Here is a 24,727-nt window from a genome sequence, read left to right as displayed (position 1 = left end):
CATAAATATAAGAGATAAAATAGATTGAGGTACTCCTCCAATTCTTAATATAGGACCCAATTATTGAGTTGGTTTTGATCCTAAATATAAGACTCATTTATCATATTTATCAATTTTCTCTAAATTACCCCTATAGATACTCCCTCAACTATAATTAAGTAGAAGAAGGAGATGGGGTATTAAGAAAGATGATTATGGTATTTTAGGAAAAACGTGTCACATTTTTTTTATAATTAACTAACTTACCTAACTTCCTTAATCTAATCAAATTAGTTAAATGAGTCTTATATTAAAGACCGGAAGAGTATTATATTTAGGATTAAAATAAACTTTAAATAAATTCTTATATTAAGAACCGGAGGTAATATCGTATTTTTAAGAGGATTTTACCCGTCAAAGAACGTTTATGTTGTACAATAATGATGGTAATACACTAAGTTTGTACTTTATATATAGGGAGATTGAAATCTCCATCTCTTGAAAAGCAGAAGCACTTATTATTATATATATTATGCGAATTACTTTTATATTTTCATAGTGGGATTGATTGAATTATAAACTTATATAAAAAAAAAGTGAAACATGACATCAACTGAAACCGCTAGAACCGAGTGTCTTAACAAGGTGCATGGTTCTGTCTGGCCCACTCAATTATAAATGATGGGCTTACTTTTAAGCCCATAACAAAGTCCTCTTGAGGTTTTTCTTTTCTTCCAGCATTATTGTGCATTTAAGTTTGAGAATTTACCCCAAAAAAATTGAGAAGATGTGTTATCAGTAAGCCAATAATAGCATAGCATCCTCTAGAGGCTTTTCTTTTCTTCTATTAGGTAGTTAAAATTTGAAATTGATGTTGCGGGGAGAAAAATTAAAACTGAGGAGACATGTGATTGGTCTAATAGGTTCAATCCATGTGAGAAACAATTTTCATTTTTTTTCAAAGTTTTAAAGGGTATTTTTGTCTTAAAAGTGTTGTATAAAGGTAATTGTTACCCTACACTTCCATTCATGGGGTGATTATGAAAGCTTAAAAAAAATCACTTTTACACTTAATATTATCTTGTACTTGTATAACATAAAATCGCTTAAAATAAATAAAATTTTAGGACAACGTAAATTCTAGTGTTCAAAAAACAGAGCAATTTGTTCCTATTATTAATTAAGAACGTATTTGGATGAAAATCAAATTACAGTTTTAGAAGTAATTTTACGAAATTTGGAATAAATATATGAGAAGAGTTTTGTTTCTACTTATATAAAAGCATTTTTTAAAGTGCTTCTAGGCGATCGAATAGGGTGGGAACCACAAATGAAAGTTTAGGGTACTAATTAGTGTTTTAAACTTCTATTAGAGCACAGTGCACATATTAGAACAAAAATATACAGGGCATATAAATATTCTTTAAGCCTTTTAAAATATCAAACAACTTTTGGGCCCCACATTTTTTTTAAGCCTATATTAAATGAATTTGTGAAGCATAAAAAATATAAAAAGTTACTACATTTAAGCATTAATTACAAGAACAAAATTCACAAATAGGCACTAATTACTTCCTAAGTAATTTATATTTTGGATCAAGTCAATTTTCTAAGTGATATTTTTAGTGTAATTCAGAGTATCCTCAAGTTGAATTTTATTATAAATTTAATGTTTTTAATTATTTTTATCGATATATACTATGAATTAATGAAAAATGATTTATATTTAGGATTAGAGAAAATATACTTGTTAGTTTTAAGGTGAGGCTTTTGTATATCATGTGAGCCATCTTTTTCCAAGTTTGCATGTTTTTTAGCAAATCCAATAATTGAGCATGAATGAAAAGGAAGCATAATTGTCAGTGTTTTAAACGCAGCAACTTCTTACAAAGAAGGAGAAGAGGAAGAAGAAAATGAAAAGGACCATTATGAGACTCAGCCAAATTTGCTTGAATTGATGGGGTCCAACCGTCCAAAAGAGAATGGCACAATTCAGCTTGCTTTCTTTGTTTGCCAGAAAAACTGAAAATGATGTCTCTATATATGCATATTGCAATATCATTAACGAAAATGATGTTCTTGAAAATACCAAACACACCAACAAAAACCCAGAAATTGATGTTTTGGATTTTTATTTTACATCTTACCCTTCTCAAATTCCAATCTCACTCACTCACTTCAAAGCCGTTATGTGTATAAAGCAAATCTTTTTAATTTATCGGGTCATTTTTTATCCTTGTTTGAATTATTTTGATTTAGTACTACCTCTAATCCTAAATATAATAGCTAATTGAATAATTTGAGTAAATTAAAAAAAAAGTTAAGTTAGTTATTTGTAATAAATAGGTGTTGTCTTTCTTAAAATATCCTTGCTAATTAAATGTATTAGTTATAACTATCGTTATTAGAATTTAATTGATTGGATTGAGGTCTTATATTTATGATCAAAATAAACTTTAAATAAAGTCTTATATTAAAAACCGGAGGTAATATCATATTTTTAAGAGGATTTTACTCATCAAAGAACTTTTATGTTGTACAATGATGATGGTTATACACTAAGTTTATACTTTATATATAGGGAGATTGAAATCTCCATCTCTTGAAAAGCAGAAGCACTTATTATTATTATTATTATTATTATTATTATTATTATTATGTGAATTACTTTATATTTTCATAGTGGATTGATTGAATTATAAACTTAAAAAAAAAAAGTGAAAAATGACATCAACTCAAACCGTTAGAACCAAGTGTCTTAAACAAGGTGCATGGTTCTGTCTGGCCCACTCAATTATAAATGATGGGCTTACTTTTAAGCCCATAACAAAGTCCTCTTGAGGTTTTTCTTTTCTTCTAGCATTATTATGCATTTAAGTTTGAGAATTTACCCCCAAAAAAATTGAGAAGATGTGTTATCAGTAACTCAATAATAGTATAACATCCTCTAGAGGATTTTCTTTTCTTCTATTAGGTAGTTAAAATTTAAAATTGATGTTATGAGGAGAAAAATTAAAGCTGAGGAGATATGTGATTGGTCTAATGGGTTCAATCCGTGCGAGAAACAATTTTCATTTTTTTAAGGTTTTAAAGGGTATTTTTGTCTTAAAAGTGTTGTATAAAGATAATTGTTACCCTACACTTCCATTTATGGGGTGGTTGTGAAAGCTTAAAAAAAATCACTTTTACACTTCATATTATCTTGTACTTGTATAACATAAAATCGCTTTAAATAAATAAAATTTTAGGACAACATAAATTCTAAGTGTTCAAAAAAAAAAAGAGAGCAATTTGTTCTTATTATTAATTAAAGATGTGTTTGAATAAAAATCAAATCATAGTTTTATAAATAATTTTATGAAGTTTGAAATAAATATATGAAAAGAATTTTATCTTGACTTGTATGAAAGCATTTTTTTAAAGTGCTTCTAGACTGTTGAATAGGGTGGAACCCACGAATGAAAGTTTAGGGTACTAATTAGTGTTTTAAACTTTTATTAAAGCAGAGGGCACATTTTGCATTCTTTTTCAAAATATTGGGAACCATATTAGAACAAAAGTACACAGGGCATATAAATATTCTTTAAGCCTTTTTAAATATCAAACAACTTTTGGGCCCCACATTTTTTTTGACCTTGATTTTGGGACCCACATTGAATCCTATTAATTCTGATTGAATTGGATTAGACCACACAAGTGTGAATCTTTACTAACAGTAACAACATTTAGTAATGGGTTTTTAAAACTGTGCAAACAAATTTCTTTTTTACTTCAACTCGCATCAAAGAGTGAAATCACTTTATATACGTGTGTGTGTATGTAAAACTGATAACAAATTACAATATTTAGGATTTATAAAGATTAGGATTTACATCTCACACGGAACAAGGAAGTACAAATTCAAGATCCGAGGCAGATGTGAATAGATATAAGCGAGAGAGGCATTAGGTGGCAGAGAGAACAAAGAAGATTGCGCATGTTACGCATTTCGGCTCAGAAAAAGTGAAATGGTCCAATTACTTCCACCATGAAAACTGTAACCCAAATATTTTGGGAACCGAGGCTCCCTTGATTGACGACTTTTCTATTTCAACCTTCACTCTATTATTTGTTTATTTGGCCCGCATCTTCAGATCCACATCAAAATTTTCTTAAAATCTTGAAACAAACGCAGTGTTTTGATAAATATAGATTTTTTTAAAAAATAAAATAAAGGATTTCCTCTCTCTTATTAGGTCAAGTTAGATGGAAGTGCTTCGGTTGATCATAAATTATACTTTTCTGATTATATTTATAAGAGAGAGAAGATATTTTTTAATCTTATTTATAGGTACTAAGAAATTTTTTTTTATATGTAATTTTACCTCCCATTTATGACTGTGTTAACTTTGTTTATATAAGGTATTACTCTGTCCCTTGTTATAAGATCTTTTTAACTAAATTACGCTGTTTAAGAAAATAGTTAAAATTAGTTAAAAGAAATTAATATGTAGCAAATGTAGTTTTTTTCCAAATATACCCCTATATATAAATAGATAAATGTGATAGAGTAATAGTGAGATAAATGAAAAAAGAGAATGTATTAAATATATTAAATTAGGGGTAAAATAGGTAATACTACATTAAATGCTCAGACAAATTCAAAGAGAATCTTATAAAAAGGGACAAACCCATTGAAAAAAATTGGATCTTATAATAAGAGGCGGAGGGAGTATAGTGTATATTAAATAAGGATAAAGTTGAAAAGTTATTGAATTTTAAATAAGAATTAATGAAGTTTAAAGTTTTTCTTGATCTATGTAAAATATGTTATAAGTGACTTATAAATAGGATCAGAGGAGTATACGAAGGTCAAGACAATTGGCTAACGAGTTTCTGGAAAAAAACTTCGGTATTTGTCTAACATCACTGCACAACTCTGTTAGCATGAAAAATGCAGTAAAGCCAATATCTCTAGAGAACATATAATTGATGATTATCTTGTTCATGTTTACAGAGAAGCTAATAAATATATTGATTGGCTAGCTTATTAGGATTATTCTATGAACTTTGCCTGTAGAGTTCTTCTTTTCTTGATTTGACTATATGATTGGATCAAATTCGAATATTGTTGGGTCCGATTAAATGCAGCTCTTTCAAGGGCATTTGTTATATTCGTATGAGTTCGAATTCAAGATCTCATGCTTAAGTGGCAGCCAGACCTTTTTAATATTGTTTTGTTTTTAAAATCTTGTTTTTGGCTTTTAATATCTCATCATCTTATAAGGGGGTTGAGTCTAGAAAAGGAGTTAATTTCTCACAACACAGTGAATTAAAGTTTGAATCCTTATTAGAAGGGTGTTCATGTTTAGTATTTGACAGTATTTCAAACATGATTACCTTCAATAAGAAGATACCTGCACTTAGTTAAAAAAAAAAAGTCTTATCTTCTTTTCTCTTTTTACACAATTTTTGCTATAGCCTTGTTATTCCAAAATTTGTTTTCAAATTATCATTTTTTAGAAAAATTAAAAAAAATATCATTTAAAAATTTTAGATTAAGAATTTCAGATTATAAATTAGATTTGATTAAAATTTCGTTATAGTAATTAATACATTATAGTTATCATTCCCATGAGCATCAAACGGGACCATGTGTTGGGTCATATACTCTCTCTCTCTATATATATATATGTGTGCATGTATATATGTATATATTCAATTCAATTATGGAAAAGGAAGCGCAGAAAGATCGAAGATGGAATGTGACATTGTGCGTGAAGTAATGAAAGTTTAAGCTTAGCAATCTTTTTGTGTTCTCATTTATCCAAAACTCAAATAAGACCTAAAAAATACAAAATAAAAATGTGCACACAACGAGAGAGAGACTTATAAATCTTGGAGTACCATAAACTCCCAAAGTGCCTCATAAAAGGAAAATATGCTTTCCGCCATGGTATGGACAGATTTGGTGACCATTCTTTGGAATCTCAAACCAAAACCAAAAAGGGGAAGAAAAAAAAGTTGACTTCCCTTCTTTCTATGACCATATGAATAATTTAGATGGCTATGTTTAATTAAAAATTACACTCGAATAATTTATATTTTCTCTCATTACTTGTACTCCCATTTTTCAATAAAAATAAAAATGAAAATTTTAAAATTTTCACGAGGGTGGTTGAAGAATTCTTTTATCATTGGAAAAAAAAATTACTACATTGCCAGTTGACTTCAAGAGTGTTATGATACCTTGTTTTTCTTTTTAAAAGACATTTTGGGAGATTGTAAAAATCATTTCCAAATGGACTAAGTGATTTTCAATTCAAAATTTATCATTTTTAATTGAACTTCAATCATTTCTAATTCGATGTTCTTAACTGTAATTATTCCTTTTACGAAGGTCTCAAAGTGTCAATTCCCCTTTTTTTTTTCAATATTCCATTGTTTTTTTTAATCAAACTAGACACAAGAAAAGAAGACTAAAAATATTTTTATTTATTAATATTCACTACTATCATATAATATATATATATGGATCACATAATTGTATTTCATTAAGTTTCATCGCATAAATAAAATGTAAACTATACATTAATCATAAAAATATTATTTTTTATTCCATTCAAATTTCAACGCAGTTATTTGATACTATTAAACTATATATCATTAGTATCAAGCCCTATATGAAGGTAAATATGTCGACTTTAGTCTTTTGTATTTACAATATTTAAATTTATCCCTCGATTCTATGTAAAAGAGAACATATTTTTTCTATTAAACCATGTAATATTGACATGCCAGATTAAATTCCTTAAACTGATTTTAAATAAGACGAATATATAGTCGGCCAACTTGGGTCTATACGAGCCATACAAAATTAGTCCCACGTCTTCGTCCAATCTCTTCCCTTGTTTCATCTAAAGAACCACTTGATCGGAACTTTATTCTTCAAAGAGGCATACAAATCGTCCACGTTCCATTGTTTGGCATGCCATTTTATATTAATTGGTCAATTACTGGAAAGTTGGAATGATCTTATCATTGTCACGGAACGCGATCAATAAGAACCTAATATTAGGAATATATCTATGTGATCAACGTCCAAAAAAGAATATATCTATGTAATTAAAAAAGGATTAATACCATATTTAGTTCTTAAATTTATTTTTTTTGGTTTGGGATTTTTTTTTTGAGCTATGTATAGGTATCTTTTTATTATAAACAATCCTAGAAGCATTGTCTGGTATCAAATGTAGGTATCTCTCCTAACAATAATTGAAACATTAGTTTACTATGTTGTGAGAAATCAGCTTCTTCCGCTAAATCAACTATTTCATAAAATTTGATATCATTGATTTCGGTCCATGAAACAAACACTGTTTCAGGAGCCAGAATCTTTAGATAAACTAAAATAATGTCAAATTTTATAATTTAAAACCATTGGTTTTAAATTTGACAGGCCAAAATTAAAGCAAAATTAAATTTTCGGAGCTAAAAAAAGTATGAACCGTTAAAAAATTAAAAGAAATTTCCAGAAAAAAGGACAAGTCATTTTCTGAAAAGATCCGCTTCCATCAAATTCTTGCCAGTGATTTTGCCCTGCGCATCGCCTCCAATAACTTCGTATGGCCTGTATTGGAGCGTTGAGAACAAGCATATATGTGTGCATGTGGGCCTGCGTTTTATGCAAAACGACAACGACCTGGAGAGTTGCGCACTATTCAGAGAAGCAAAAAATCAAATTTGCGTTGAGAGGTATAGTGGTGGATAGTGCTGAATGGTTTAGGAATCCACCAAAGGGACCAGTTTCTGATAATGGTACTGTGAACGGGGGGATCCTATCTACTTTACGTGAAGCACAAGCCTCCAATCTTCTGTTTCGCTCATTTTTATCTTGTGTTTTCTCTTTTCTCCTTCAAAGGAAATTTGCTGTTCACAACAAGACTCCACCAGCTAGTGGATCCTCTGGTGGCACAGAAACTTTATATATTCGAATGCTCTGCTCGACCACATTCCTGGCCGTGATATTCTAAGGACCTCAATGAACAGATTTTTAGTTCAACGCTTAATCATGTACTCCCTTGACAATGTTCAAATTAGATAACTAATTTATAAAGATTAAGTAAAATGAGTTAATTTGGTTATTTTTAACAAATATATATTAGGTTTACTAAAATACCCTCTTTAATTATTTTTTTATTGAAACTACTCCTTGATTGAAACTCCTTTTTAGAGAAAAAAAATATAAATTTGATAAACAAATTACTATTTCACTAAATGAAATATAATGTTATGTGCATATAATTTTTTCAGGAAAATTGTTGACAACCTTCACTGTAAAATTTATTGCCTAAAAGTAACCTAGAATTTGTTTAAGGACCAAGGTGCAACATATTTTCAGTGGGTGTAACTCTTTTTCAATTATATGCAGATGTAACTTATCTTCATTTTTGTGCAGAACAGAAGATATTTGCACATACTTACCCCTTGCTTGGATTGAAAGAAAATTAGGGAGGAGGGAAAACTAGAAAAGAAAATATAAGGAGAAACAAGTTTTCTCTTGCTTGGGTAGGGAAGAAAATATAGGAGAAAAGAAAAGTGAAGGAAAAAATAAAGTGGGCCACATGTCTCATTTTCTCTCCAAATTTTCTCTCCATATATGAAGAGATTTGGAAAGGAAAACAAGATTTTCATGACTGCCCCTCCTTTTTCTTAACTCTCTATGTTTATTTTCTTCTATTATATTTAAAAAGTTATTCACTTTTTATTTTTTATCTTAAAACAATATTTTTATTAAATAACCTGGTTTTAAAACATAATAATCTGAAAAAATATATAAACCAAATAATTTGATTTTAAATTATTTGATGATGCTAATGTTAGTATAATTTTTCTATTGCAATATTTAATTTAATTTAATTTTAAATATGATATATTTTGGTAAGAACATTTTAGTCATTTAGATATTTGCTAACTTTCTTTCCTCTCTATTTTATCTCATCCATCCAAGCAAGAGGGATGATAACAACTTCTCTCTACTTTTTCCTTCTCTCTATTTTTTTTTCTCTCATTTTCTTTCCTTTCAACTTTTTTTCTGATCCAAACAGAGCCTTAGAGATGTGTTGAATACGGCTGAAGAAGAGTTGTATCGACTGAAAGACTTAGGTTCTTTGATATTTACAGGTAACAAATTCTATAATGAGAAAATTTCAACAGTTTTTCCTATTCTTTTAACTTTTAAATCTCAACAAGAAATCCAATTTTCGGCATCTACTTTTGTCGAGGGGAATGGCATTAACATTGGCCAAAAAATAAAAAAAGGAGAATGGCATTAAAGGGATTTAAAAATGGTGAAACACACTAAACAGATGGGATTAAAGTTACAAATTAAACCAAGCTATTGAAAACCCCCCCCAACTCCCAAAAAAAAAAAAAAAACAGAGTCACACAACATGCGAACTTCCACAGCCATAATGTAATGAAGCCAAATGCATGCATATAGTAATAATAATATGGTGCCCCATTATCATTATTATTATTACAAAAAACACAATCATATTAAAGATGGAGCAAACTTTGGCGTGAAACAACAAAATCACCACTCACATAATTATGATCCCCAAATTACCAACCACTCTACATGTATATATGTTTCCAGTGTCCACGTTTCTAACTAAACCACCTTGTGCTTTACAAGATCATTATCATTTTTCTTACACATTTTTGTTTCTCGCATAGGGTAAAATTACAGGCATTTGAGAGTTTGTTTCGTGGTTTTTCACCTTTCTGCTGAGATGTTACCTTAGTAGGTGTTTGGGTAATTTCATAATCACTTTTTAAAAGTATTTTTTGACAAATCGAGACAAATTCCTCTCTATATTTATTTCGTATACCGTAAAAACATTTCTAAAATCATGATTTTGTTTTTATTTAAACACCCCTTAAGATGTGCTTGCTTTCATCAACATTTAATGCTACATTTTGGATCAGACACTTAATAATTGCTTAAATAAGTTTCTCACTTTAGTGTCAAAGCTAAAAAGTAACGTGGAAAATTTTATGCTAATGCATCAAATTATTACTAATTAATCATCAGCATCAATCTAATCAATGTAAAATATAAAATATGTAACTGATTCATACTATTGCAAATAATGAGTTACTTTTTGGACTTTATGTAATATGAGAACCACTGAATTTAAAATTAAATATAAAAAAGTATTATCAGTATGGCCGTGTTGTCCCATTTGACACAACAAAAAATTAAGGGTAAATTTACAATTTTAATTTTGATCTTGTTTCTTAATTGTATTTTTAACTCTGATCTGATTTCTCATGTAAGATCTTACCTGATTTTTTTTAAGTTGCAAATCAGGGTTAAAATTTCATGGGAAATTGTAAAAACAAACTTTAGAATTGTAAAAACGCAGATAGAAACCTTTGACAATTTCACTTTGGGTTTTGATAATTTCATGGCCTATTATTATTGTCAAAACCCAAAGTGAAGTTATCAAGAGTCTTTATCTGTGTTTTTGCAATTTCAAAGTCTTTTTTTTGTACTTTTTCCAAATTTCATCTTTATCCAAAAATTAAAAGCCACTGAGGGGAAAAAGAGTGGCCTGGGTGATTTTGGCAGAAGACTTTGAAAGGAATCACTGGCTACTGGGAGCTTCCGGCGGGAAAATAAAAAAAAAAAAGAAAAAAAAAAGCTTACAAGGCAGAGAAAAAAACACACCAAAAGCAATTCCTGTCATATAAATACACTCTGGTTAATCATTATTAAAGAGCCAAAAGCATAAAGAAATCCATAAATCTCTCTCTCTCTGATTATTTTGCTTCAAAAGAAAGAAGAGAGAGAGATAGTGATGGAGGAGTGAAGCAAGCCTGTTCCAGAAATAATGATTCAGTGTTCGCTTGCGTCTTCGGCTTCTTCATACCGGCATTGATCTTCATCTCTCAGGTGCTTCCTCCTCTTGATTTTCTTTCTGCTTGCCTTTTTAAACAAGATTTTGATCGCGTTTTGTTTGGCCTGATCCCTTATTTATCTTCGCTCCATTGCGAGGCTTCTATTTCTGTTAGTTCTCTCTTTCTTTCAGTTGCTCCTAGCTCTGATTATTGATTCTGCATTTGCTTTGGAATAACTAAGGACTGTGTTGCTTGGCATTCTGTTAAGGTTTCCTAGAAGTATTTTTATAAATTTATTCTCTGAGAAGGAAAAAAATGACTAGCCGATCGTTGCTTTTATGGCCGTTCTGCTGGATAATCTGTTTCAACTTTCATCTCTGTGGATTATAAATTACAGAGTAGCTTTTTTTTTTTTTTTTTTTGGGAAGAAAAATGTTGATAGAACTGCTTAATGCCTATGCAATACGCACGATTAATATTTTGCATGTTTGTCTGCCGAGGAACTTGGAAAAAGCAAACAAACATAATTTGAACGCTTGCTTCGAGTTAAAGGAAACGAATCACTCCATTACACTCAACTCTTTGAAACGAAAGGCCACGGCTGATCATTTGAATTCTAATTTTGTTTTTGTCTTGTATATTCTATTTTGTTAATTGTTTGGAAAACAATTCAAGAAGGTTTAAAGTGTCACTTCCGTTTTGAACCTCAGAAAAATGTTTTGGTGAGTTTTACCTTCTCCTGAAAGCTGGAAGTTCAGAAATCAGCTCGATGGATAGGACTTTGTTGAACAAAGAATTTCCAATGGACTCATTCTGTGTGGATTTTATGTGAAACGTTCTCTCTATAAACATTAATAATTATTGGTACGTCGTTGGTTTGGTTGTGCCGACATTGATTTGGCTGTGACGATTATTTTTATTTCCTTCTGGAAATCAGATATAAAGCAGAGAGAATGATTTGGTAAGAAAAACGGTTAAAATTATCAAATTAGAATTTAGTCTACGAATAGGAAATACTCGGCCGAAAATTCTACGACTGTTGAGACTTAACAGAATGATTATTATGTCGGTTACGTGAAGACACTTTAATCGTTTACTAAAATTATCAGTTTCAATTTATGCATAGCTAAAACAGTCATGTATTTCACATGATAACAAATCTGTTTCTGCATTTCAGGGCAACAGAAGATCTTATTAGAATGATAATGATAATATTTTTTCTCCTCTGCTCTATTAATGCTTTTCGGTAGAGGATGCGTTGAAGAAGAGATGGAAAGCGGTGCAAGCAGCAATACTCGTAATGAGAGCTGTACCAGTACCACCACCACCGTATCCAAGGACTGTTCATGGTTCAGTCAATTTCGCAATGCGTCGAATCCTTGGATGGCAAGATATGCCTATGGCTTCATTTTTCTAGTCGCAAATCTGTTGGCATGGGTAGCGCGAGATTATGGTCGGGGCGCTTTGACAGATTTGGAGAGTAAGATTTGCCTAAATTCACTGCCTGTCATGTTAACACCATATCATCTAGTTTTCCACTACTTCTTGCAGTATCAGTTCACATCCTCGATTTTTTCATTACTACTTCATCTCAATGCATGCTTATCTTAGAGCCGACTTTCTGTGAAACAAATAATGCAATTAACTCTCAGAAGTTCCCAACTATTGAATATCTTGATGCTTGCTCATTATGATACTTTGGTTGATGACCAGAGTGGTGAAGGCAGTATTTTATTTCTAAAACTATAAACAGCATTATGTTCAACATTAGTAAATCGGATCCTTTTCTTTATGTTAATAAAACCTGCACTTCAGTCCAAAGCTGTCTTCATTTGAACCTTTCGCTTTCTTAATTCTTTTGATGCCAATACCCAATAGCTCAAGATGTCATGTACACATTGCAGGGTTGAAAGGATGCGACGGTGGCAGAGACTGTCTGGGTGCAGAAGGTGTTTTGCGTGTGAGCTTCGGCTGTTTTGTATCCTTAGCAAGAAACATAGCTGACGAAGACTTTGCGTAATGTTCGAGTGGGTTGAAACAAAAAAAAAAAAAAAAACCAGAAGGTCGTCTTGTCCTTTAAATGCTGTGAAATTTAATAAAATACTCTGAAGCATGAAAAAACAAACAAAAATTTTTTTTTTGTACGAGTGAATTATTTATTTTTGATCTATTTCTACCGCTTTCTTTTTATGACACATTCTGATGTTCGCGCATCATAATCACCTGGTAATTTATGTCCATTAAGAACGCAAAACCAACGAAGGCTCCTAGTCAAGGAGTTCAATAACTAGCAACTTAACTCAAGCTTCAGCCTTAAAATCTCCGTGGTGATCCTTAATCCTTGATCAGATATTTTTTATCACGATGTTTTTTTCAACCGCCGGCACTTTTAAATTGAACGAACCCAGGGATTCATGGCACTCAGGGTGGTGGACGGTTAAGCTGGTTCTCTGGGCAGTGATGACAATCTTTCCGTTTCTACTTCCGTCTGGGCTTATTCAGCTCTACGGTTGGTCAATAGTATATTTGCAATAAGATTCATAGTATCCTCTGTGATGTTAAAGGTCGCTAATGTATCCTTCCTTATTCTTGTGTTGCAATTTTGTTGGCAGGGGAGATTGCTCATTTTGGTGCCGGGTAAGTTTGTGCCTCGCATAAATAATTTTCGTCATATAATTTCTTGAACTGATGAGTGATAAAAGATTTCTGTGTTTTTTTTCCCTCAGGGTCTTTCTCCTAATTCAACTAGTAAGCATAATCAGCTTCATTACGTGGTTGAATGATTGTTGTGTGTCTGAAAAATATGCAGACAGATGGTAAGAGTTTCTTGCTTAATGAACTTAACGGAATTCCTGAGCATGAACAATTTTGGGATTAATGTAAATAACTATGTAAACATTGATGTTATTAAACATTTAAACAAGACATGTTCGGTCATACTTGGGCATTATATGTTGGCGTCAAAAATCCATGTTAGCCTTCTAGAAGAACTGGAAGCTCTCAACTGTCTAGAGCGTACTTGATGCTTGTGAATGGCTATTTAAGCATTAAGCTTTACGTGGCGAGCGGTAGGAGCGCAAATACTAAATTTTTTACTAAACAATATGGTAGCTAGGATAGGAGAACAAAAATTAAACTGTCTGTTGTTCATTACCTGTCCAGTCCGTTTGTATCGGTTGCAATACATACAAATATAAGTTGACAAGTTTAGGATAATATCATTACTAATATGCCTTTAATCATAAATGTTATGCAGCCAAATTCATGTGATATTATTCGCAACTACTGCGTATGTTATCTGCTTGGTGGGGATCATTTTGATGTACATTTGGTATGCACCACAGCCATCTTGCCTCCTGAATATTTTCTTTATTACTTGGACACTAGTGCTTCTCCAGCTCATGACAAATGTGTCCCTGCACCCAAAAGTAAGTTCTACTTCTCGCTGTGGGTTTGCTGGTTCATAACTTTCTCGGCCTTTTGGCTAAGATTAAGATCAAGTGTGTTTTCTGGTTCTATTCATCTTATACTACAATTTGACGGGAATTTCCGAATTTCCCTGATATAGGTGAATGCTGGCATTCTAACTCCAGGGCTGATGGGGCTTTATGTTGTATTCCTCTGCTGGTGTGCCGTTAGAAGGCATGACGACTACCACTCTCCTATAGTTTTCAACCCTTTTGTCTTACCTAATAATAATCCCTCTCCATGCTGGAAAATTCTTAAAGAAAGACACCTGATTTAAGTGAAATATTTGTATTTTTATTTCTAGTTCTTCATTGTTTTGGTCATATTTGTGTCTGCAGTGAACCAGATGGAGAAAACTGCGTCAGGAAGTCAGACTTTGCGGCCAAAACAGACTGGTTAAGCATAATTGTAAGTACTAATCCATGCTTAAACGATATTTGTACTTTGTACTTAGTTCTATTGTTATAGTTGTGAACTTTGTAAGGTGTGTGTATATCTATCACTTTTGTTAAAATTCTTTCTTGATGAAGGCTTGGTAGTGCTAATTTCTACAGCTTTCCAATATATGATCTCGTACTTCTTTGCGGGCTGACTTGCAAAAAATAATTCTGTTGACAGAGCTTTATTGTTGCAATACTAGCAATCGTTATTGCAACATTCTCGACGGGCATCGATTCCAACTGCTTCCAGGTTAGTTACAGAATTAGAACCGGACTTGAATTTTGAATTAGGCTCTCCGGTACAAATCTGACAGAGAACCCTGCAGTTCAGGAAGGATGACACCCCGCCAGCAGAAGATGACGTCCCCTATGGCTATGGCTTCTTCCATTTTGTGTTCGCCACAGGAGCTATGTACTTCGCAATGCTATTAATTGGATGGAATACTAACAGTCATCATGTAATGAGGAAGTATGGTCCCACCCCCTCCGGTTGGTCTATCTAATTACCAATTTAATGAACAGCATGATGAAAAATAAGCATTTATGCTTTTTTTTTTTTTTGGGAAAATAATCACGTACACTTTAGTGGCCATGGTTACTAGTAATGTAGCTTCCGTCAAGTACTGAATATGTTATTTAGAAGATTTAGATTCCAGCACCACACTAGAAGCCTATAATGGCCATCAATCATGCCATCGACGTAAATGTCCTGAACCATATCATGTTATACTTGTGGGAAGCTTCATCAGAGCATTCATGAAGGATCCATAAATAACATTCAATGCCTTTTTATTCTTCTGCAGGTGGACAATTGATGTGGGCTGGACCAGCACCTGGGTCAGAATTGTAAATGAATGGCTCGCAGTCTGTGTTTACTGTAAGTAATTTTGTTCAGTGAGGACCCACGAATTTTAAATTCGTAGCGAAAGATGCAATGCACTAACTTACTCTATGTAGTTTTTAGTACAACCGTGGCACATAATTAAAGGAGCCTTTTATTATTATTACTTTTAACAGTGTGGATGCTGGTTACACCCATCATATGGAAGAGCCGACAAGCTAATGCTACATAAAAAAAAAAAAAAATTTAAAGAAAATTCCTGACCTACCCGTTCGTGCTAGCTGAGATTCTTTTTATCGTCCCTTTTGGGTTGAAGATTTGGATGTTGACATTACCCCATAGAGAACGCAATGAACTCCTCCAGCTCTGTCAGATAGGAAATTCTTCGTCAGAAGCACTGGATCCGGGGACATAACCCTGAAGGATATCCAATTTATCTCCAGGTGAGGATATACAGTCTTCTTCTCACTCGATCTCAAGGACTACGAAGAAAATACGCTTCTTAACCTGTTCGTGTTACTCCTGAGATAAAGATTCAGGGATGCGTGCATCATAATTTGCTTAGGAAGTTTCATTGCTGGCTCCCTTGCAAAAGAGAAGCATATTTTGGCGTCTCTGGTGAGAAAGGATATTGTAATCAAGTATAGGAAATTTTGTCCTTTTTTTTAACGTGCAGCACATGCTCCCTGGGAGCATTCATCACATAGAATAGTGATTTTTCGTTTAAAAAGTGGATTCCCAGGATCCGCTGTGTATTATGTATTTTACCCACATAGGAACGGACTAAGGAATACTGTGGTGTTACAAAGACTTAAACTTGACTATAATTTATCGGTCACACTATATCATACATCATCATGTAATATATTTGTACAATGCAGCAAAACATGAAACAACACAGCTGCTCAGCACCATCGAGGCTACTATTGTAAATGTCCATGATTGCACCCCAAAAAAAAAAAAGTGAGATATCCACAGGGTATAATTTTACTGTTTACCGCATAGAGGTCATAGGCTCTTTCCTACATAATTCCTTTACGTGAAGAAAGTAGACAAGGCACCTTTCTATATAAAAAATTTACATGGCCAAGGCAGATATTGTTCTTCGACACCCCCCCCCCAAAAAAAAAAAAGAAGCAAATCACTAATCTCTCTCTTTCTCTCTGTTTTTCTTTTCTTTCTCTCTCTTTGCACTTGTGGTTAGCTTTAAATGACAGAGGGTGGAAAACCGCAAACCTCTAGTTTGTACAGAGAGCAAAAGATGGTGCTTGGGTTGAGAACTTTGGTGGCCTTGCAGAAACGTTCTTAGCATCATCCAAATGGATTCCGTCCTGCAGAAGAGAGATTTGAGGAAGCAGAGGCTGAAAATGTACCAGAGAGATGCTGATTCAAGTTTGAGAAGCCAAAAGCGGCTCCCTCAGCACCAAAGCTCCCAATTTCTTGATGCCTGCACGTGAAGTTAAAAATATCAAAGAGGCATTATGAATTTTAACACTACGCCCATACTTAAATTGATCCTCGCACAAATTACTTCACAGACCAAGACAAGTAAAAACTCCAAAACTCTCAACAAGCGCAATACCTAACAGATTGACTGTCCCCTGTAAAATGAGCTTCCAACAGAAAAGAAGCAGCCTAAACAAAACAAAGAAAAAAACGTATGAATAATCATAATCAAATAGTTTTACCTTGGCATTGCCATGTTCGTTTGCACTAGGTGCCCCATGTAAGGTCCTGAGGTTTTCAAAACACAGGTCAGCATACAGGGGAGAAAAAGGTGGAATAGCCTCAGCATGAATCATGAAATAATTTACAGAAGAGTGATAGATAGATTAATTTACTTGTTGTCATTGCTGATGGATGAGGCTGCATTTGTTGGGGTGGCATGAATCCGTACCCAGGTGGATTCCACGCAAGTGATGGATTACTCAGGCTTGAAGGAGGCATTAAACCTGAAGTTGATACCCTTGGCAGAGCACCTTGCAAGGATGATCTCAAAGCAAACTATACCCAAGGAACACCAACCGTAAAAGCATTACCCAAAAATTTTTAATACCGATAAGCTGATTATCTAGTTTATACTTTCTCTGGTCTTTAATATAAGACACAGTTAACTAATTTGGGGATATTAAGAAAGTTAGTTAAGCTAGTTATTTGTAGTAAATAGATGTTGTCTTTCCTAAAATACCCTTATTAATCATGTATGTTTAAATTACCCATTGATAGTAACTCTTTAACATATCAACTACTATAGGGATTACTTGAGAGCAAAATAGATATAAATATAAAAGACAAAGTAGATTAAGATCTTACATTTAGGACCAAATTGAATATCAAACTAGCTCTTATATTAAGAACCAGAGGTGATATATAACATGAAATCCATAGGAAGTTGCAGTGTTCATAAGCTATTAACAATGCAATTTACCTCAAACTCCATGCAAAGCACAGACTCACAATATAGTTATAATAAAATTTTTCACCATAAACAGGCAACAACACAAATTTTGAATTTCAGGTTTTCCATATCATCCACTAAGTGAGACATTAGAAAGTCAGTATGCCTCTGTTCCAGCTCAGTAGATGCATAATGATCATAAGGAAAACGAAGAATAATTTTTCCCGCATTCACCAAATGCACGTTCATATCATTAATAGGCATGCTCCTCTAAAGTGCAGGGTTCTTCCGAATTAATGTACACAAGTAACCAAACATTCAAAAAAAAAAAGGAAAAATAAGAAAGCTTCTAGAACAATGACTCAAATGGTGGAGAAAATCCAAATCATACCATTGACCTTTCACAAATGATTTTTCCAAAATAACTATCTTCTCTAAACCGTATCAAAGACTCTAAAAGAAGCAAATCCCCATTCGGCACTCAGTGGTTTAATTCAAATCTCTTGTATGACCTACCATACATGGACAAAATTATGTAGTTTTCAAAGGTCTAAGATATTACGTATAGTAATATCATTCTAAAATAAAGGAGGTCACATACAGCTGTGGTTTGAACTGGTGGTTCGCCAATATCAAATGGATTTATTGATTTTGATGGTCGCTGAAGACTTGGCATGGGCTGTAAAATATTAGGCATTCGTATGAGAGATGCCTTACACAATTGTGTAAGCCACAGATTGAGAGATTAAACTTGTATGCTAATGTAGTTGGTTTGCAATCGCATTACCACAGCATTATATGGCATTGAGGTTCCCATCCCATGAGAAGGAACCATTTGCCACCCCGAAACTGCAGCAGGAAAGTAAGAATACTTTACAGTAAAAAGATCCTGCAGATGTTCGTAAGCTATAGTAAGTAATACTGTACATTACACACATCCATGCAAGTGTACAAGGTAGATGCCTTTTGAAATACAATAAGGAGGAAAAGTACCTCAGGAAGTTCTTTCCTTCCACTTGGTTTTACTTCTAAAGACGATCCTGAAGCCACATTAGAGCTAGTCTCAGTGGCAGGCTTAGAGATAACATAGGACACATGTGGCAGTGACATGTTTGGATCGCCTTGCATTGTTGGTGTTGGACGTATACCCCATGGCTGCAGGATATTTCCACGAAACAAGAAGGTGAACAAATACTACATCTACATAACATAAACAGAATGTTAGAGAATAAGCCATGCCTGATTATTTAATGCTCCTGCTGGTGGTGGTGTAGACTGATAATTTGAAGACTGACCAACATTGGGAGGGAACAAAGGCTGCAGATGGTGTGACGCTAAAGCACTATTGGATGGAATAGGCGCAAAGGTGCTGATAGGTGCAGCTCCAACAACAGTAGCAGTAAGAGATGGTGCTGGTGCAGGCCCAGCAGTTGAAACAGATAAGTTCCCAGTTCTTTGTAATGTCATAGTGCTCCCAGGAATGGGTATTACAACACTGGAACCATGCTGGACTTGAGAAGCATGAGCTGGTGGTGATGATGATGATACTGACAATTGGGAAAGCATGGATTCTAGTGTATTTACATTTGAAGGAGTTTGAGTTGCTTTCACTTCTAGGGGCACATCAAAAGAGGCCCAATTGTTGACATCACTGGAATTTGGTTGCTCCACAATGGATTGGGCAGTAGTTTGTTGGGCGTGTGTAATTGCTGGAGCCAGAGGAGGCTCAGGCTCAGCACCAAAATCAATAAGACTCTTAGGGGTCTCAAGCTTAGCTTCTGCAGGGTTTCCAATGTTGGATGTCAAGCTACTGGAACATACAGTACTCTGCAAATTATAAGCAGTCAGTTATGGTTATATAATTTATAATTTGAAATCATCATTGATCACCCTACAATACAAGTATACAATGGGAAGAAAAAGACAATGAGAGGTCAAAATGTAGTAATAACAGGGAATGGGGCAATAGTTGATGTTCATGCAAATAGGTAATTCCAATTTTTAATAGATGGTAAAAGAAAAGATCAACTCATGCAGGGGATGAAAATAAATCCACTTGTAACCAACAGTATATAAATTAAGCAATTTTTTTAAAACATAGAAATAGAAATAGAAGCATTTATTATGAAAGAACTGCCTCAATTTTTAGCATGGATACAGTTGGGCGATATTTCACATTTTAGTGTTTAACATTAAAATATAATATGGCACTCATACATAACAAATGGTAAACATGGTAACCCAAAATCATCACGCTTACTGCATAGTTACACAAAATAAACATAGTTGCATACATACCAAAACCCATTTTGAATGCACCAACGCCTCATCCATATTAAACACAAATCAACCAGTTACCTATACTGGGTAAAATTTCACTCCAAATTCAAAGGGAAGAAGTGCCTACTAAATCTTGTTGGACAAGATGTCTGCCATGGAAATCCTTAGCTCTTTATATAATAGAATATAAAATTCCATAAGTTGAACCAAGAAGTTAACAAGGGGGAAAAAAGCCTGATAAAATATAAAGTCTAGTGAGATACTGAAAGCTAATGATCGACTTTAATGTAGTAACAAATTGTAGGCCGAAACTCAGCACTGATTAACACTTAACAAACTCTAAACTAACAGCAGGTCTTGCATGAGGCCCAAATGGCTAAATCATATGGAACGTCATAATAATAATTTCACCTGTGTGAGAGCTGAGCCATCATTAGCTTTTTTACTATTCGTTTCAGAGGGTTTACTTATTTGAAGAGACGCTGCATTTTCTCCCAAAATATCTCTAACAGACCGAACCACGGGTGGGCTTGAGGAATCCGGGTTGTTGGCTTGCCCAGGCAATTGGCCTTCCAGCTTATAATCTCCATCAGATACCATACGACCTTCAAACCTCCTTCCATCTCCAAATCTATCTTCTTGATGCCAATAATTGATCGGAGGATGACTAGGATTTCTCTTATCATTACTGTACTGCCTACTTTCTTGATCATACCCAGGACTTCTTCCACCCGGACTAGAGCTGTCACTATATCGGTGTTTATATTTGTCATCATATGGTGGACTTTTAGGACCACCCTGATATGATTGAACTCTCGAGTTTACTGAGAAATTATCCTTGTCGCCCTGGACAACATGTAATGCAAGAAAGGAGACATAGATATAATGGAAAGGCCCAGAACTTTATAAAGTAAAAGAATGTACTTGTTAAAGTTCAATTTTAAACCAAATGTTTTATCTCTTCCAAAGACAGTGAATACAAACTGGGGATAAATGGGACTTTACTGTATTTACTCTCTGTGATTTGTCATAGGTCCTCTCACTAGTGAATCTTTTATCCACGTAAACTTGTTTAATAAAGTTGCGGAGCCTGGCAACATCACTGACACAAAACATGCCAATCAGAACAATGCATCTGGCAATTATAACAGATTACAAGCAAATAGTTACCTGTTATCAGGGAGAGAATGGCTTTTTGGGTCCCATTCTTTAAAATAAACTTCCTTTGCATGCTGCGAGAATCAGATACAGCCAAAATCAATCAATGAAATGGAATTCTGAAGTCCACTATAAGTACAAACAAGCCTTTATACCTGATTTCCTCCTTCCTGAAGTGCACTAACTTCTTGTGAAGTGAACTTGGCCATCGATATTGACTTGACTCTATGCGTAAATTCCCGGCTGGAAATTGACACAAAAAGTAATTGGCTTTCAGGTACAGTGTATTCAGCAGAAAGGAGACACCATGCTATGATTAGACATAGCTAAAGTAGTAGCACAAGCAAAATACATGAAAAGCATGCAAACCATAAGCACATGACAAAGATCAAGTCCGCGCTACACAAAAAATATGAAAGCCACTTTTAAGAACTTGATTAACACGGAACACAAAAAATATTGCAAGAGACTAAGGGCTTACTGTATCCCACCACAGGTTGTGCAAACAAACGTCATGAAATTTGTGCACACATATTGTGGCCCCTGCTTGGATGAAAAAGAAAATTAAAAAATTGTGTTAGTGAAAAGGATCGGTCACAATGCTATTTCTAAAATAAAATTTCTGTATACATATGCTAGAAGAGGCTGGTTAGAAATTAATACTACTTAAATATGTCCACAGACCACCTGAAGAATGTAACGGAGTTGAAAGCAGTAAATTATTTGGAACTTTTAAAGAAGGAAAACACAAAATAGAAATTTTATGAACTTATTTTGGAACACGTTGGAGCAAAGATTTAAATCTCCTGCTCACTACCCTGCCAGTGTTTCTACTGAAGAGACAACGGCATAATCTTAATGACTGCTGCAATGTATTGCTTCTATTCCACCAATATATTTTCAGCAGCAATAAGTTGGATGATAATTTACAGAATTACAGAGTTTGGCTGAATATAGCTACTTCTAATCAATGTCATTTATAATCTTATAAATATCAAAGCGATGGAAAATGGAAATATCACGTGCATGACTTTTGATTTTTATTTTTTTTGGGGCCAGCAACGTGAATGACTTTTGGCTACTAAAATAATGTAAGAAGCACATGAGAGTTATTTTACCAGACTGTCGCAATTAATACATCTTCGGTTCGCTGGAAGTTTGAGAAGACCTCGAATTATTCGCTCATTCTTCTCATCTTCCTTCAGTCGATTTGCCATCTCTTCTGTCAAAATGAAACGATTGTCATATTACAGAAAAATCCGTAAACGCTCACTTCAGCGAAATTTCTTACCGAAAATGATCATCAAACTTCATTAACTTGCTAGAAAAGTAAAACCGGCGAACTGAGTAAAAACTCCATGATTCTAAGCTCATCATCATTCATGCACTTAATTCAACCAAACCAATGAATATACAATGGCATCAAGCACTCAAGTCCATAAGACTCACAGTAAATTCGTTTATACGCAATAGTAATGCAGGGAGAAATTTAAAAACTCTGTTATGCCTTTTCTTAGCGATCAACGTTCAAGTGAAAACAACACAGAAATGAAGCAAAATTTCCGAAAGCATCACACTCAACTAAGAAAAAACAAAAGGTGGACTGGTTTTGCATGAAAAGAAGAGGAGGCAACGGAAGGGAGGAGTTGAGGAGATGAAGTGAAAATCAAACTAACCTCAATTTAACTGAATACAAAGAAATACTTCAATTTGCTGCAGCTTTTTCATCAGCTGAAGAAGACGGCGTCCAAACGATCCACAGCCACTTCACAAGCGGAAAGAGAGAGAAAGAATAAAAGATCTTTCTGAGTTGGAAATCACGGCTTTGTACAGCTCAGGGAGGTTTTAGCCAAACTCAGCTTCTTTTCTCTCTCTCTATGAAATGTTATGAAAAAGGCAGGGAGATGGATGAGGCGAAAATTCTGTGTGATACTTTAACGGTGTAATGATCCTATGAGAATGACGTGTCTCTATTTTATGGCATTGATCATTTCGTTGAACTTCTAAGAACGGTCCGCGGTCAGATGGTGTAGTCATACATGGCGCCTCTATCTCCATTCAGCCAGCTTCTCTCAATTCTCTGCAAATCCCTTTAATTTCTGGGAGTTGTTTATTTGAATTTTTTATTTTATTCTTAAATTTTAAATTTTAAGATATAATTATTAATTTTTTAATAATATTCCAATCAAATGAAAGACATTAAAAGAAGAAGGAATTAGAATCAAGTCCTGCAGAAGAGAAATAATTACTAAAAAGTCTAAATAACAATTTCAACAACTTATAATAACAAGTCCTATAGTAAGAATGATAATTTTGGGACTTGTTTTTCAATTGTTCTTCTTGCTTGAGACCTCATTATAATTCTCTCCTTAAAAGAAAAAAAAAGATAGTCAATATTTAAAACTACGATATATTCGTTCTCCGGTCACACTACGTATTTTTTTTTGAGATATTATATTTAATAGCATTAATTATAAATTTATTTAAAAATAGGAGAGATGATCAAGTATTTTTTTATTTGAATATGGCATTAATCAGATAAAAGATAGAACTTAAATAATTTATACATAATATAATGGACTTTTAATTTTCTTTTCATTTGTGTGGTTTTTCCAGTGGGGTCAAGTAAATAGACAAATCAAGAATAGATAAGGGGAAGTATGAAATTAGATTGTTTGACCAGAACATTTCTTAATTTCTAGAAACATCGTGACATGGAAAACCCCCTCTTATAATATTTCCTTCCAATTAGCACTGATCAGAGAAGTTCTCTTTGCTGTTTATATAAGTAAGGTATATTAAGGAAACTCAGTTCAAAGTAATCCCCACCTCAAGCTTACAAGCATTGAGTTACTTTGTTAAAAAATAAATTATAATAAACATATTTATTAGAGAAAATCATATATTTAGTCCTTTTTAATTTCATGCAACATTTAATTTAATCTCTGAATTTTATTAAATGTCTTCTTTTAATCTTAATCTAATATTGTTAACTGAAAATGCTAACATTGAAATTTTAAATGTTAAAAATACTTTCAAATGCTAAAATATAAGTGTGATTTTCAAAACAACAATAAATATTACCAAAAAAAAAATTATCATTTGAAACTAATGATGATAAGGTCAGAAAAGACTTTTTCTTTTTTTTACCAAGTACCAAATTAAAATGTTGTCTAAATTTAGAGAATTAAAAAAATGCACTTTTACTTATTATATGAGCTATCAATTGTCAATGGCTTTGTTTCCAATGAATAATAACAGGAAAACTTACCAATTCAC

At 33.3% G+C, this 24,727-nt stretch overlaps 2 protein-coding genes and 2 long non-coding RNA genes across 5 annotated transcripts; 2 read left to right on the top strand and 2 right to left on the bottom strand.

The window, feature by feature from the left end:
- The first annotated feature begins 259 nt into the window (after positions 1–259).
- On the top strand, positions 260–16,508 carry LOC114733319 (uncharacterized). Its single transcript, XR_003739070.1, has 3 exons — positions 260–272; positions 16,152–16,157; positions 16,210–16,508. It is a non-coding gene; the product is annotated as an uncharacterized LOC114733319 (long non-coding RNA).
- LOC114733316 (probable serine incorporator) lies at positions 10,629–16,098 on the top strand. 2 transcript variants are annotated; one of them, XM_028920761.1, is made up of 13 exons: positions 10,796–10,918; positions 12,041–12,343; positions 12,768–12,841; positions 13,213–13,372; positions 13,476–13,500; positions 13,590–13,679; positions 14,120–14,291; positions 14,432–14,505; positions 14,670–14,739; positions 14,950–15,021; positions 15,098–15,240; positions 15,575–15,648; positions 15,789–16,098. In XM_028920761.1, the coding sequence occupies exons 2-13, from the start codon at positions 12,100–12,102 to the stop codon at positions 15,842–15,844; spliced, it is 1,254 nt and encodes a 417-aa protein (XP_028776594.1). In that variant the 5' UTR covers positions 10,796–10,918; positions 12,041–12,099; the 3' UTR covers positions 15,845–16,098. The 2 variants fall into 2 exon arrangements, with proteins under 2 accessions (XP_028776595.1, XP_028776594.1); XM_028920762.1 differs by lacking the exons at positions 15,575–15,648; positions 15,789–16,098 and having other exon boundaries at positions 10,629–10,918; positions 15,103–15,226.
- On the bottom strand, positions 16,496–17,332 carry LOC114733318 (uncharacterized). Its single transcript, XR_003739069.1, has 2 exons — positions 17,301–17,332; positions 16,496–17,059 (listed from the first exon to the last, which is right to left on the bottom strand). It is a non-coding gene; the product is annotated as an uncharacterized LOC114733318 (long non-coding RNA).
- Positions 17,333–17,400: 68 nt separating this feature from the next.
- Positions 17,401–23,316, bottom strand: LOC114733320 (probable ADP-ribosylation factor GTPase-activating protein AGD14). Its single transcript, XM_028920764.1, has 12 exons — positions 23,125–23,316; positions 22,567–22,670; positions 21,930–21,991; positions 21,604–21,691; positions 21,461–21,522; positions 21,296–21,392; positions 20,702–21,136; positions 19,250–19,837; positions 19,004–19,165; positions 18,798–18,899; positions 18,612–18,689; positions 17,401–17,616 (listed from the first exon to the last, which is right to left on the bottom strand). Exons 2-12 carry the CDS (start codon positions 22,663–22,665, stop codon positions 17,401–17,403), a joined length of 1,989 nt encoding a protein of 662 aa, XP_028776597.1. The 5' UTR covers positions 22,666–22,670; positions 23,125–23,316.
- Positions 23,317–24,727: the final 1,411 nt, after the last annotated feature.

The sequence above is a fragment of the Neltuma alba genome, unplaced genomic scaffold (genome assembly GCF_004799145.2).
Source record: "Neltuma alba isolate B1F8T4 unplaced genomic scaffold, ASM479914v2 tig00012993_pilon, whole genome shotgun sequence".
NCBI classification, from domain to species: Eukaryota; Viridiplantae; Streptophyta; class Magnoliopsida; order Fabales; family Fabaceae; genus Neltuma; species Neltuma alba.
This window is presented reverse-complemented; position numbering and strand designations above follow the sequence as displayed.